The 14,203-nt window shown below is 38.7% G+C and overlaps 2 protein-coding genes across 3 annotated transcripts; both read right to left on the bottom strand.

The window, feature by feature from the left end:
- Positions 1 to 864: 864 nt before the first annotated feature.
- calr3b (calreticulin 3b) lies at positions 865 to 4,218 on the bottom strand. Of its 2 annotated transcripts, XM_029524198.1 has the most exons (10): positions 4,038 to 4,218; positions 3,505 to 3,606; positions 3,123 to 3,326; positions 2,944 to 3,038; positions 2,646 to 2,855; positions 2,328 to 2,441; positions 2,092 to 2,235; positions 1,910 to 2,002; positions 1,639 to 1,806; positions 865 to 1,553 (listed from the first exon to the last, which is right to left on the bottom strand). In XM_029524198.1, the coding sequence occupies exons 1-10, from the start codon at positions 4,123 to 4,125 to the stop codon at positions 1,422 to 1,424; spliced, it is 1,350 nt and encodes a 449-aa protein (XP_029380058.1). In that variant the 5' UTR covers positions 4,126 to 4,218; the 3' UTR covers positions 865 to 1,421. The 2 variants fall into 2 exon arrangements, with proteins under 2 accessions (XP_029380058.1, XP_029380059.1); XM_029524199.1 differs by having other exon boundaries at positions 1,416 to 1,806.
- Positions 4,219 to 9,965: 5,747 nt separating this feature from the next.
- LOC115058117 (retinal homeobox protein Rx2-like) lies at positions 9,966 to 13,025 on the bottom strand. The gene is made up of 3 exons (XM_029525427.1): positions 12,749 to 13,025; positions 10,630 to 10,883; positions 9,966 to 10,403 (listed from the first exon to the last, which is right to left on the bottom strand). Exons 1-3 carry the CDS (start codon positions 13,023 to 13,025, stop codon positions 9,966 to 9,968), a joined length of 969 nt encoding a protein of 322 aa, XP_029381287.1.
- Positions 13,026 to 14,203: the final 1,178 nt, after the last annotated feature.

Here is a 14,203-nt window from a genome sequence, read left to right as displayed (position 1 = left end):
TCAGCGACCTAGAATAAAATACACCGAATCACGGGCCACAGGTGGAGTCACTGAAGGTAGTTATACACTTCAGTTAGCTGTATACAACACAAATAACACAATCCATCCAGTAATATCCTTCCAATTTGCATTTACTTGACATGGTTTGGAGCTAGAAATATTTTTTTTTAACCGCGCAGTTGTTTGCGCTTGCAAGCTTTTGGATATCGCTGCTTTATCAGTTTCTTTTTATATTATAGACTGATATTGTGTTCATGAAGTCCAAAGCAATTATACTTTTTCCAGCAAGCCGGCAATTCATTGTAAAGCGATCTATCACAATTTCGTGTATAAATATACCAATGTTGGATAGTATAAAGTATTTTTTTTAATAAATATAGGAAGACCTGTCTTGTTCTGGCTGTATTTAATTTTGATACCTTTTCTGCTGACCTGAGTTTGGCAGTATTAAACTATTAGAAAACAAGGAATTGAAGAAAATCTCAATCTAATTTTAATCGAAGGGATCCGGCTGTCTTACCAGACCTCCATGGGAAATGAAAGTGTAATGATTATTATTTTTATTTATTAATTTCTTCTTTTGATGAACCGTTATGGAGGCCATTCATGGAGCGAGAGGCGGAACAAAAGTACGGGGAAGTGATGCAACCGGACCATTTATCGCACGCACACATTAGCGTTCCAGATCTCAACTAGTGTGACTGCACATGAAATGCCTGTAATTGTGTACCGTCATCATCTGAAGACATGGAATCTGAGCTGACGGCAGATTTCTAAATATTTACTCATGGCTCATTGGTGACAACCTGCATATAAACCATGAACTTCGGATATGTGCATATACAGTAAAGTATGACCAGACAGTAAGGTATAGTCTTTTAATAAAAACTTTGGTATCAATAACATTCTGTCCAATAAAAAGAAATGTGACCTTTCGTGATGTCAAAAGTCACATCAGAGGCTCCCTGTCTGTTCGCCCAGACTTTCAGGATAAAATGCAGATCCCACCACATTACCTTGAACACCGGTTCATTATGCACTTAGATCTTCCAGGGCATGGAAAGTAAAATAAAGTCAGTGCTAAAGACATAACCAAAATAAGTTACATTTAATTTGAGGTTACTGTTTATTTTTTGATTTGCTGTAATTCTTGTAGTTTGCGTTTTATGTGCATTTTGATTGACTAGAGTGACATTGGAGTCTTGCTGAGCTCAGTTTTTTGTAATCATTACCACTTTTTAATCACAGGTTATGGTCAGCTGTCAAAATATTCTAATGAAGGAACATGTGTGTAAGGGAATAAGCACATAAATTAGATGTGTGGATCAATCAAATAAAGAAACCAGTGGTTGTCAGTGCCGCCTTGTTCTATTACAAAATGAGGAATGGACTGTGGAAAACCTTACAATCAATTGAGCTGTTCAGGGGCAAAAGGGTAACATCAAGACCAGAATTAAAGCAAAACTAAGTCCAATAACACCCACATGCCCCACTTCACTACATTTAACCCCTCCCAACCAAGTTGAGTTGTGTCCAGATCTCAGGGAAAGGATGCACAGCAGCCACAATACCCCTGGGAAATACAGGACAGTTTCTAATGGCTCCTTAAAGCTCATCTTTTTCCATTTCTGAAAGTGCCTCCTCTACGTCGTCCTTTGATTCCTCCTCCTCATCTTCCTCCTCCTCTTCATTCCCATCTTCTTCATCGTCATCATCATCACCCTCAGTGTCTTGTTCTTTGTTTTTCTCCTCCTCCTCTTTTCTTTTCAGGTCATCTTGTTCTTGCTTCATTTTCTTCTCTGGTTCCTAAGGAAAGTGAACATATATTCACAAACCACATTTCTTAACAATGGTTTCATGTTGGCCTATACAAAAATGTGCCTTAAAGAGGGTCCTGACATTAGCATACCTTTGTCACACCCCATGTCTCCTTGGCAATGTCTTCTGCTTCCTTCACATCATCTGTGATGAGGAAGTTGTCAAAGATGGTTCCAGATTTCACCTGGGAAAAAACAGCAACAAGTGTTATACTCCATTTCATTGCATCAGTAACATTTCCCCCCCTCCCCAATGACGATATCGCTCTCTCACCTGCCAAAGATCAAGACCTAAAACACCAATGCTGTCAAATTTGTAGATGTTGGAATCAGCACCGTATTCAGGATTGTCAATCTCAGGATGCACCCATGCCCCTTTGTAATTGGGGTTGTCGATCTGTTTAGGTTTCCATTCTCCCTGTAATAGAAACGCCATTAATCGTGTTGCAAAGACATTAGCAGTGATTGTCCTCAGACACTCTAAACATGAGAATCCTACTTTTAATTTACCTTGTATTCAGGGTTGGGAATCATGGGTGGTTCCCACTCTCCATCCATATCCTCATCCCAGTCTTCAGGCTTTTTGGCATCAGGGTCTGGAATGTTTTCGGGTTTGTCCCAGTCCTAAAAATGCAAACAAATAATCCTTAAATTAACTTGAATGACAAAACTGTGAATACATTTTATAGTTCTTTAAAGATCTGGACTGCTGTGAACATAAATAACTATTCCTCCTCCTCATATCAGTAATTTCCATGGGTGTAGCAGCACAATTTGCAAATGCAAAGTAGAACTACGTTCCCAAGTCATATCTGCAGGATCATTTACCTCTGGCTTGGTATCATCAGGATCGTCAATTTTGGCACGGTCATCCCAGTCCTCTGGCTTCTTGGCTTCAGGGTCCTTAATTTTCTTGGGAGGGAGGAAGTCCCAGTCATCCTCCAGACTGCCAGATTCTACCTTTTCATTATCAATCTTCACCTCATAAGTCTGATCTGGATTCAGGATGAGTGTGTACAGGTGGGTCAGCTCATCATCCTAGAAGAAAGTGTTTGAATTAAGTCAATGGTACCTATTTATAATATACAGTAAATCTGTTTTTTCACATTTAAGTAGGTAGAATTACCTTGCACTTAATCTCTTTCTTGATGAGGTGATTCTTGCCCTTGTAATTGAAGATGACATGGACCTTCTTGGTGCTGTAGCCACAGATGTCAGGACCTGGGTAAGATACATTAATTACCACTTTATCCAAATCCCATTGTTATAATCACTGACTTGTGCAGTGCTGTGAACATCTCTTACCAAACATGATGTAATATGAGGATTCTCCATGCATTGCAGCCTGATCCAAATCAGCAGGGAAGACCTTCACATAGCCACCACCGCAGTCGATCTTTTGCTCATGCTTGACTGTAAACTGAATGACCAAAGACTTGCCCTCATTGCTGAAAGGCTCAAAACGGGCAGAGGTAGCATAAAAACGGGCATCCTGGCTTGTCTGAAGACCTGGAGGGGTTGGGGAGGGGTGGGCACACACACTAACCTTTAGCAAGAGAAACATGTTACCTTTTTTTATACAATTATAAGCGATGTTATGACGCCAAAATCTAGTGACATGTCAATGGAAACCTATTTCCGGTGTAAACAAATAATTGTTTAATGATATGTAGTATTTAACTCTTACCTTTGTCTTTCTCAGCATCTCCGTAAAAGTCGCCAGCCGTCAGTTTCCACTCTCCATAGTCGGACTTGTGTTTGGAGTTCACCCAGCGACTTCTCCATTCATCTGAGCAGGAATAAAAAGTTATTTTGTTGGGGATTACCACCTGAAGAGTCTTCTCTTTCGCTTATATGGGGTTGTTTCCCGCAGTCCATCAATTGAAGTTACTCTGTAAAACCGGTTTCATTTGTTTGGTTTGTCAGTTTTGCCGTGCAACTTCGGCCAGGATTGTTAACTTTGACAGTGTGATATAGCGTTAAGTACCATTGCGGCCTTGCTGATTTTTATTTATTTATTTATTTATTTTACCTACAACTAAAATAAAGTTACCAACTTGAAAAATTTGGCATTTTTCATTGTCAACGAATAATAATCGCGTTTTTCAAAGAGTAAAAGGGCCTTCTAGCAAAACACTCCACGATATTTCTGAAAGATTGATGGATAACAGTCAAGCTAACATGCAACGAATTAGCCACTGTTGCAAAAGTCAGACTTACCACCGTCCAGGAACTCCTCCCGAAAGTAAACCTTTGCATTAACGCAGTATACTGCCAATATCACCGCAACTACACCCAAGGCTTGCATTTTTTTGCCTGTCTTTAGCCTGACTTTAGCCTGACTTTCGCCGCCGGTGCTGCCCTGTCTGATGTCTGACTACCTGCCGAAGGAGGAAGAGAGGGCGATATTTTAGAGTCGCTCCAGCGAACAGATGTCTGCCTGTGATTGGTCGGCAACATTCCGCGGTTTGACCAATCGCAGTGGACCACGAGACCCATGTCTCATCCGGCGGCTGATCCAGGATCGGCAGTGTCGTTATGGCAACAGGCCGGCAGAGGGAGGCAACGTGCAACTACGGAAAGCGAAATGGCCCAAAGTGAGACCGGCAGCCATTACTGCTGTTCCTGTAAACGGCTCACATTCCTCCAGTAAGTTCACTCCAGCCCGCACAAGTTTACGCAATTGTTTGGTTAACGGCTGAAGGAAATACTCTAAACAAAACCGAATCGTTGGAATGAGAAAAATGACACGAATGAAGTCAAACAGTAGCAACCGGATTTAAAATTGTAAATTCAAACGGTTGCGACTCTCAACCTTAAACTTTTCAAGAGCAGAGGCCGAGGTGTGTTTATAAGAAAATAATATACAGTGGGAAGGGCACACAACAAAAACAAGCATAAGCAATCTGTGATAAGTCAACAGCAGCAGCAATGCAGATTTAAAAAGAGAAATAACAGCTGCGGATTGTGCCTGTTATGGAGGACGTGGCTTTGGGGTAAAAGTTGATTCTTAGTTTGTTCTGGATTTAAATTTTCTCAAACGTTTTCCAGATTGTGGTGGTTAAGTTCAGTGGAAGGTGTGTTTGCTAATGGTAATATAGCCGAAGTACCGGGGAAATCCTTCACATTGCTTATGTTACACTCTTATTTATCCAGCTGTGAGTTAGCATGGAACAAAACCGGTTTAGCATCAGTTCAACTGTCTAGTTGCTGACATTAAATTACATTTGTAATGTCACAGTGGCATGCTTCACTATCGGCAAGTGCTGGTAGGCATATATAATACAAGCAACCAACTTAAAAAAAAAAAAAAAACTTTTCTTCCTTGTGCTTTTGTTATTTTTGCATATATTTTCTTATCTGTTGCTGGAAGGCGTTTGCTGACTTCCTCCCAGAGTCAAAAGACACGCGGAGGTTTGAGGTTCATTAGTGTCTTTAACTTTCCTCCAGGTGGATGATAAAAAGAGGCTAAGCGTTCACGGTGAATCTGTGACTGTAAGCATGTCTGGGTGCTTTGGGCACCACTGTCAATTTACTGTAGCATGCTTTTTCACAGATCATTAGAGAAAACAGCTTAAACAATGCACCCGCATGATGATTAAGATTAATAACCGTTGCCTGCTTTTATTTCAGAGAGGTTACACCCTGTCTCTCTAATCCAGAACTAGGCTGTGCTATTCTGTCGTGGGTAGAAGCAAAAAAGAAAACAAAACTGAAGAGAAAGTTCTAGTTTCTATTTGAATTGAAATCTGTAAATACATAAACAAAGATGCAGATGTCTGTTTTTATCTGCTACTATGCTGGTTCTGTATGACAACAATAATAGTAATGATAATAATTGTTGATTCTCTTTTTTTCAGTTTTTGTTTCTTTCCATTTAAGCATGAGTGTGCACCATCAAAAGACTCCAGCAGTTCCCAAGAGGACAAAAAGAATGAGGAAATGGTAGAACTGCTGCAGCTTTTTGGCACTGACAAAGAACTGCTTCCACTCAAGGTAAAATCAGTCTTAATCATGGCATAAATCATTTGGAAATGTAGATCTGACATAGGTGACCATTGCACTTAACTTCATTAATCAGTCATCTTCTACTGTTTATCCTTTTGCGGGGGGTGCTGGAGCCTATTCCAGCTCACATTAGCCGAGGGTGAGGTAAACCCTGGACAGGTCGCCAGTCAATGGGAGGGCCTGTACTTATTAATTTATGGGTTTAAAACTTTATTTTCTCATGACGTCTGCTTTAACCCCACTCTATCGCTGTCTCTTGCCATACTGTACTCCCCCACCAGAGGGCCTCAGACTTTTTTCTTGTCATTGAACTGTCTGCTCATCTGTTTCCCATTTTCAGCCATTTTTGTTTATTATATTATGTGCCTCCATTGTTGACACCTAAATGCAATAATGATTAAAATGCCATTTTGGTATTTTTTGAACACATAAGTGAGGATCTTGACCCTGCCCATGACAATGTTTTTTGATGTGCGTGTGCCAAAACTAGAAAATCTCTGAGAGTCATCCATACTGGGTTTTTGGTTCACTGAGCTTCTAGAGAGAAGCAAACAGTTCCACTGGTGGGTGTTTGTCATGAGATGCAAAAATAAATCTAAAGATCCCATTATCCTGCAGCAACCCATTAACCCTGTTTTGTACACACACACACACACACACACACACACACACACACACACACACACACACACACACACACAAGGATTCAAGGAACTTTTATTGTCATACCAGCTCACATTAAATGTGTGAAATTTGGACTCAGGTCCCAGATTTAGCCTAATAAATATAATTAGGAGTATAAAAATATCGATTTGCTGCGATTAGCTGTACAGTTTACCACAAACATGTTGTGTTGCCATCCTTTGAAGCCAGTGCCACTTGGTTAGGGTAAAGGTAGTAGTCTCCAATGTGATCTTGCTGCTTTTTGTAAAATGAATGAGCTGCTGATGCTGACTCTTATTTGTATACAGGATGAGAGTAGAGATTAAATCAGCAAGCAAAAGACATCACCCAGTACAGCATAGTTAATCTAAGAGTAAGTACCGAAAGGCCTAATCAGGACTTTTTGCTTTGAGTATTTGTTTTCATCTGAGATGCTGGCATGCTACTATGACATCTAGCGAAAGTGAATATGCAGTTTAAGATGTACTGTAGTCTTCTCTCATGTTTAGTCTTTAACAAACTTTACAAAACTTGCACCTGTGTAAGGCAAGGAAGAGAGAACTCTTTAAGGGACAGACTTTTTCTCATACACCAGGTCAAAGACAAGCTGCTGGCGCCAGCCATCAACTTTCCCCCATCCTCTGAATGATTTGCAATTATGTCAAGAGGGGGAAAAATTGTGTCCCTTTGAAAGCTGTTCTTAATCAAACCCAATTAATTCCGCTCCTTTCCCTTATTATTTCCACCATGGACCACGTCCCGCTCGTCAGCCTGTTAACTAGAGCCTGGGACCCAGTGAAGGTCATGCTTGACCAAGCAAAATAACATCATAATGTGTGTAATTAATTTCTCCTTCTGGATTTATCTCTGTTATTTCTTGATGTTGCCACATTAAGTCTTCATGACAGGTGTGATGAGAGGGGAAAGATAGCATTGTCATGCATTTTGTATCTACGTGTTTCCACTGATTGATTATGCCTAGTTGCTGAAGCATATAACTGCTATGAATCTTTATCAACTGCTTCCCTAAAAAAAAATTATTATTGTAATATTTATCAAGTTATACAAATAAATCCCCTCATTGCGTCATTTGGTTTCCTAATTGGCCCACATATTATTATGAAGACTTTTATATACTTTTTTTATGTTAACAGAAGATGCAAAAATAGATCATTATTCAAAATAAATTCACAAATAAAAAGGACCAGTTAAACTGCTGGGCTACTGGAGGGCCATTAGAGATTGCGCCTTTGTGGCCTCTTCGGCCTCTTCGGCCTAGCAGGCGGGGCCTCCTGACACCCCTGGTTGGGCCTGATGGAGTGGAGCTTCATCTGCCTAACGGCCTGGCAAAGCTCCACAGTCCTGGTCAAACACAACAGGCCTCCGTCAGACCAGCTTGCTCTGTCACAGCTTACATGGTCTATTGTATGCCAGCACTCATTAACGGCACTAAGTCATGTTGGTGGCTCACTAATGGTTGTGAATACAGGGGAAAAAAAAATAAATAAAAAATCCACAGACTACTTCTGCTGTTACTTTATTTTGTGCTTTTCACATGAAACAATGTTACAATTCAAAACCTAAAATAAATGGTATATAATAATATTGAAAACCAATGTAAAATAATTATAAACATTCAAATACACATATAAATGTTTCCTCTAGTAAAAAGACATGTTCCTTTTTATTTCTTTGGCCATTTCATCTCCTGCTGTCAACAGGGATGATCATAAAACAAACAAAACCTGTACAACTAACAGTATGGATGCTGTCATTTCTAAAGGCCAAAACATGGAGATGGTTGACGTACATTTGGAGCAGAGTTGGTGATAATTCTATGCTTATTTAAGGTGTCCACGGTGGACTTTCAGTGGCATGTGTGTGCCAAGTCTTTCCTGCTTACCCAGTATTACTTTTAGATTACTACTGACAATGGTACTTTTTATTGATCGAGTTAGGTATTGATAAATGTAATTTAATGACAATTAAATTATTGTTTCTTATTATATTTTTGACAAAAAATAATGAAAGGATTGGTAAGGTGCTTTGCAAGTTCTTCCCTTCATTTGCTTTATTTCAAGAGCCACAGAAAAACCTAAATTAGCTCATTTTACTTTTCAACACAAAACCCTTTTGCATAAATCAAATGCCCGCACAACAAATGCACTATAAAATGAAACACCCAGTACCACCATGAACTCATTTCTCATCACCAGTGCAACGTCATCTCCTTTCCATTTTGGTCCAACAGTTACATAAACCTGTTTTCTTTCCAAGACGTAAGATGGTTACCAGCACTCATTAACTTTCTCATTCTAAAACCAACTGAGTTGAATGATTTAATTTTTTTATTTATTTATCTTTTCCAATCAATGCAATCAGAAGCATTCTTTACCAATTAGCATGTTGATGAAGTAAAACAGCACATGAAATGCTGTACCTGTAAATTGGAAATTATATAAATGGGCACATTTGACATGACTTAACGAGGTCTTGAAAAAGGGTTTTCGCGGCCATCTAAGCGCATTTTGTCTATGGCTGAGAATCCAAGGTTAATCACTTTAAAAGCAGTAATTAGGTGTTAAGAGGTAAGTTTGTCTGTTTAAATTAGCATTGAAGCCAGATTACACTCTGTGACTTCTGTTAACCTCCCCCTCCATGACTCCATGCTCTCACAAAGGCTGTTTGAATTAATTAAATAAAAAACACTTGTACATCCTTTATACACAAGTGAAATCGAGATGGGTAAATAGTTTTGAAATACACATTTTTACACGCTTTTGCAACTTAAAAAAAAAAAAAAAAACAGAAATAAAGAATTTACATGCTGTCCATAAAAATGAGCAAAGAGAAACTCCAAACAGGCATTCATGAAAAATAACTAATTTTATGCTAAAACCATCTAGTTCTAAAGACTAGATACCAACAAACATCCTCAAAGCGCCGTGCAGTGGTCATTATAGTAAACCTCATATAAATCACATCAGGGGAACATCCAGGTTCCTGTAGACAAAGTTAGGGTCAATAGGTTTTTTTGTTGTTTTTCTTTTTTTTTTTTTTTTTTTTAGTATTCTTTTGAGTAAATTTCCACAAAAAAGTTTAGAACAGCCTTAGATTAAGACAGAAAATTGTATAAATGGGTTGAAATTTGTCACCAAGTAATAATTCAAAGACTTAAGTTTTTCTCTCACTCAAACAAAAGTCTATTCCTAAGTAAGTCAAACCAAAAATAAATGACCCACAGAAATCTGATCCTTTATCCTTGGGGCTGAAATAGGGTTCTTTCAAAGTGAATCATTTAAGTGGAAATACAAAATCACATTCATTAAGAGTTGCTTATTTGCATCAGTGAAAAAAGAAGCAGACTCCAAACTCCTTAGTGTCATTTGTCCTCTCCATTTGTACATTAAACAGTGGAAAAGCAGTTTGTAAACTTTCAAAGGAGCAGCTCAAGAATGTTTTCAGTACCTTACTAGATCACATATGCTGCCAGGTCTTATCCATTGACTGAATATGCTCTTTGGCCTTCATCCTAAGGGCTGCAATACTGGAACTCCTGTCGTCTTCCATTGGGTATTTATCATTGAAGCTGGGAGGGCACTGGTAGGGAGGTGGGCCCATGGGTTGCATACCCTGAACCATGGCAGGAGGGGTGTTGAGGAAGCTGTGGCTTGGATAGGCAGGCTGCAAGCCCTGTGGCGAGCCCATGAATCCAGGGATGGTATGCATAGATGTGGCACTGGAGATAGGCGAGGTCAGCCAGGGATCTAAGGGCATTGGGTTGGCCACAGGACTGGCGTTGAGAGGCACTGGGGGGCGACTGAAGGATAACATGGGGGAATCCTGTAGTTTCATGGTGTTAGTGTCGATCTTTTCTTGACGTCGCCACTTAGCCCTTCGGTTCTGGAACCACACCTGGAGAGATGTGATGAGATGAAACAATACTATGACGGAAGAATCGATGAATACATAATGTCTAAGAGACTATCTGCTGTTTATATTCTGATCCTGTCAGGGGTTGTAGTAGTTGAAAATATTCATATTGAAATTTGTAGTTGATATTGTAGTAGAGGGAAAAATAAAATAAATGATCTGATGATTTAGTATTGTGTTAGAGGGCTAGATATTTTTGAGTCTTTACCTGAACTCGGACCTCAGGTAAGTTGACCTTCATTGCCAACTCTTCTCTACTGTAGACGTCTGGGTAGTGGGATTTCTCAAAGGCTCGCTCCAATTCATGAAGCTGATAGGTGGTGAAGGTTGTGCGATTTCTTCTATGCTTCTTTTTAGTGTGCTCCTGTTTCATGTCATCCGGAGACCCCTCAGCAACATCCTCTTCCTTTTGTAAATCACTCATATCTCCATCACACTTATCACCAGAGTAAATGTCAGATTCTTTAATGAAGGAGAGCATACATATTGTTAGTTTTCATTTTTGTACAACTGCTGCTGCTTTAGGGCATCAAAAAGGAATTGATTTCAAAGAGAAATTAAATGTATATCAATAAGCTTATTTGCCATTAGTATATTTGTTCATGTCATGAACAAATGGCGGACAACTTGCAGCTATCATATCATATACTGGTAGTAGTAAGTTATAGAGCTGTAGCAGTAATATCCATTCAGTTTTGAACTTGGCTAACAAACAAGTTTGGATATTGGCATTGACATCAAGGGGAGAAAAATTGTGTCACAACACTATACCTACTTTATACTGCGTTATCTATTTTTAAACCAAATATATCAGCAAAAGAAAGTATTTTGTCTATGTGTGATTGATTATTTTATTTAATGTGGTCTGGTCAAAAAGTGAAATCTTCTCCTCGTTATAAAACAGATTAATGACCCTCTGTGCAGTTGAGCATTTGTGAACCCCAAATGGCATCACTTCTTTCACTGAATTCTTCCCTTGCAGTAATCCCATAGTAACAGATGCTACCAGTTAAATCTCCAAGTGCCTGCCTCTTCTAATCTAACTAGGGACTTTGGTTGGCTTCTGCACAGGCAGCATGCAGAGATAGTCCAGATTTGGTCTTCTGAGAAACTGATGTAGAGCAAGTGAACCATTTCTGAGAGGCCTCAAAGCTTCTTAAGACAAAAGTATGTGATATTAAGTAAATAATCAATCTTTAGGGAAAAAGAAAATACTCTGTGACTTATTGCTGGTTGTAGTGAAGTCCTCAGCATGTGTTTAGATTAGGTTCTGTGGTCAGATGAGATATTTTACAATAGAATCCAAAAATGAAAAACTTCTAAAACAAGAAAAAATTACAACAAACTGCTGATGTTTTCCTCCTCTTTCGTCAGACAGAGAAGTCTCAGATTGAGTTTTGAATTATTTCCAAGATTATCACAATATTTCATTAGATATCTTGAGCAGATGAATGAGTTCCTGATAAAGGGTCATATCTACAACATGATTTAATAATATTAAGTTATTAGTAATTGAAAAACAAATGCAATTGAAATTGGACAACTTCACGTATTACACCGAAATTTAACAGATTCGCCGAAGGCATCAGCCACTTGCATTTTTTTTTTTTAAGCCAAGACTCAGCACTGAGTCAGTCGTTGTCAGTCAGTAGCATGGGCAAGCACTGCCGTAATTCTTTGAGTATTTTTACACTCTCAACAACCCAAAGTTGAAAAATATGAAACATAAGATGGCCTAAATAGAGCTTTCTTCCAATCAACACAGCAAGAAAAGCATAGGTTTAACTAATTACATTACATTTTCAGTTAACTTCCACTCTGGTGTATAATTAAGTAACAATATTAGCACTTGAATGGAATCCAACTTTTATTCATGCCAGGAACATTACAGCTTACACACACAGCTTTTTTTTTTCTTTTGTAGTGCAAGCTTTATGTATATTATGTTGGATTTTGAAACCGGAATATGATTGTTATGAATTCATCTTTCTTTTACTGCGGTGCATATAAGTATTATGGCATGAACCTGCAAATGCAAGCATCCAGTGACTATGTGTTTAATCATCTTGAGCAAGGTGTACAAATGTAAGTGTTTTCTTTTTTATATAACCATTTGGACAAAGTAAATCATCAGACTTCGTAAGTCTTTGTGGCAGTAATGCGTAAAAAATGTGACAAACTTGGCATGTGTAACTCTGATTTTATTTGTTTACTTGGTTAAAGCCAAAGCCCCCTGAACTCATTATGATTGTGATGAAATGTGTCAGAGTCTTTGGCCTGATGGTAGCTTCTTCTTTTTTTTTCATTTTATTTTATTTAAGACTTACCATGGTAGGACGAGTGCTGGGAGCTGTCGGCCAGTTCTGGAAGGTGCCCATATGGGTCTGGAGCCTGTTTATCAGGGTGTTGTGGATTTTCTTCATTGGCTTTTTGGCTGTCATCTCTAACTGAATGGAGTAAAGGGTCCTGGTCTTTAGTGAACCCCAGTATGACATCAATACTGTGGACCCTGCCTCCACTGTTTGAACCAGCACCCTTTGCCATATCATAGTTTTCCAGGCAACTATCGTCCACAATTCCAAGGGTATCCATTGATAAATGCATCCGATCCTCTTTCTCTCTTCCTTGTCTGAAAAAATCCAACTGCTACCAAGTGAAAAGGGGCAAACTGTTGTACAGAGGTCTTTTTCTGCTACACATGCAATGGTGCAGCTTTATGTGAAGAAGAGGAATGTATCCTCAAAGGATAACTTCTGTGAGGTTCAATGAGATGTTTCCACAAAAGTAGAACAAGCTCACATCCTCATCTACAAGAGAGGTGAAAAAAAGCACAAGTCAGCATCTATACAGCGGAGTTGTACACTTCCATTTATAGAGTCATTTTATAGGTTATGAGTAGGTTTGACTTCTTTTGTAAGTATTGAAGCAGAAATTAAATATATATAGGTGGGATCTCAAAATTTGCTTTTTAAAAATATATATAAAATACTCCATGTATGGTACCTTCTATTACTTTCATCTTTTTCTACCACAAGAGACTTCACAAAGGAATGCTATTGTCACACAATTTCTGTTACAACTGATAATCACAATGAACAGTTACACAGTGGAGACATGGATGACAAGCAGCTATCAGATAAAGAAAAAAATGTAGGAAGAATGCAGAAGCAAGTCAGTAAAAAGTTTGTGCCCTTTGACATCATTTAGATAAATGTAAATGTTTAGTTCATAGTAATCAAAAAGTAATTTAGTAATAAATCATCTATTAGATCAGTTTACCCTTGTACATTTTAAACCTCAGCATGTATATACAGTACCATAGGTATGCAGTTTTTGTTTTGTATTCTACAGAAATCCAAGATTTAAAGGCATCAAAATTCAAGATACACACAAGCTACAATATTTTCATATTTTAGCAGAATACAGATGAACATTATGGAAACACCCCTGTTATGACTGTCAAAATAAACACAATGCATGAAGAATGCAGGAAGTAATCTTACCTTCAGGTTCCTACCACAGATTATGCCATGCACATGCTGTCTCTGTAGTCTGTAAGTAAACAAATGACAGTAATAACATCTAGTGTGCGCACTTGTTACTCCCAGTTAAGTCCTTGAAATCCCCTGCACATAAGTTAGTAAAGGACCTGTCATGAGCAGCAAGCACTTATAATGGTGTTCTCTCCTCACAAAACTCTCCTTAACCACACAGGACACCAAAGCAGGGGAATGGTAGTAAAACCGGGGTTTAAGAGGTTTATTAATTGGACATCCTTCCCC

This window comes from Echeneis naucrates, chromosome 17 (genome assembly GCF_900963305.1).
Source record: "Echeneis naucrates chromosome 17, fEcheNa1.1, whole genome shotgun sequence".
In the NCBI taxonomy this organism is placed as follows: domain Eukaryota; kingdom Metazoa; phylum Chordata; class Actinopteri; order Carangiformes; family Echeneidae; genus Echeneis; species Echeneis naucrates.
Note: the sequence above shows the minus strand (reverse complement) of the source record. Positions and strands in the feature narration are given on the sequence as shown.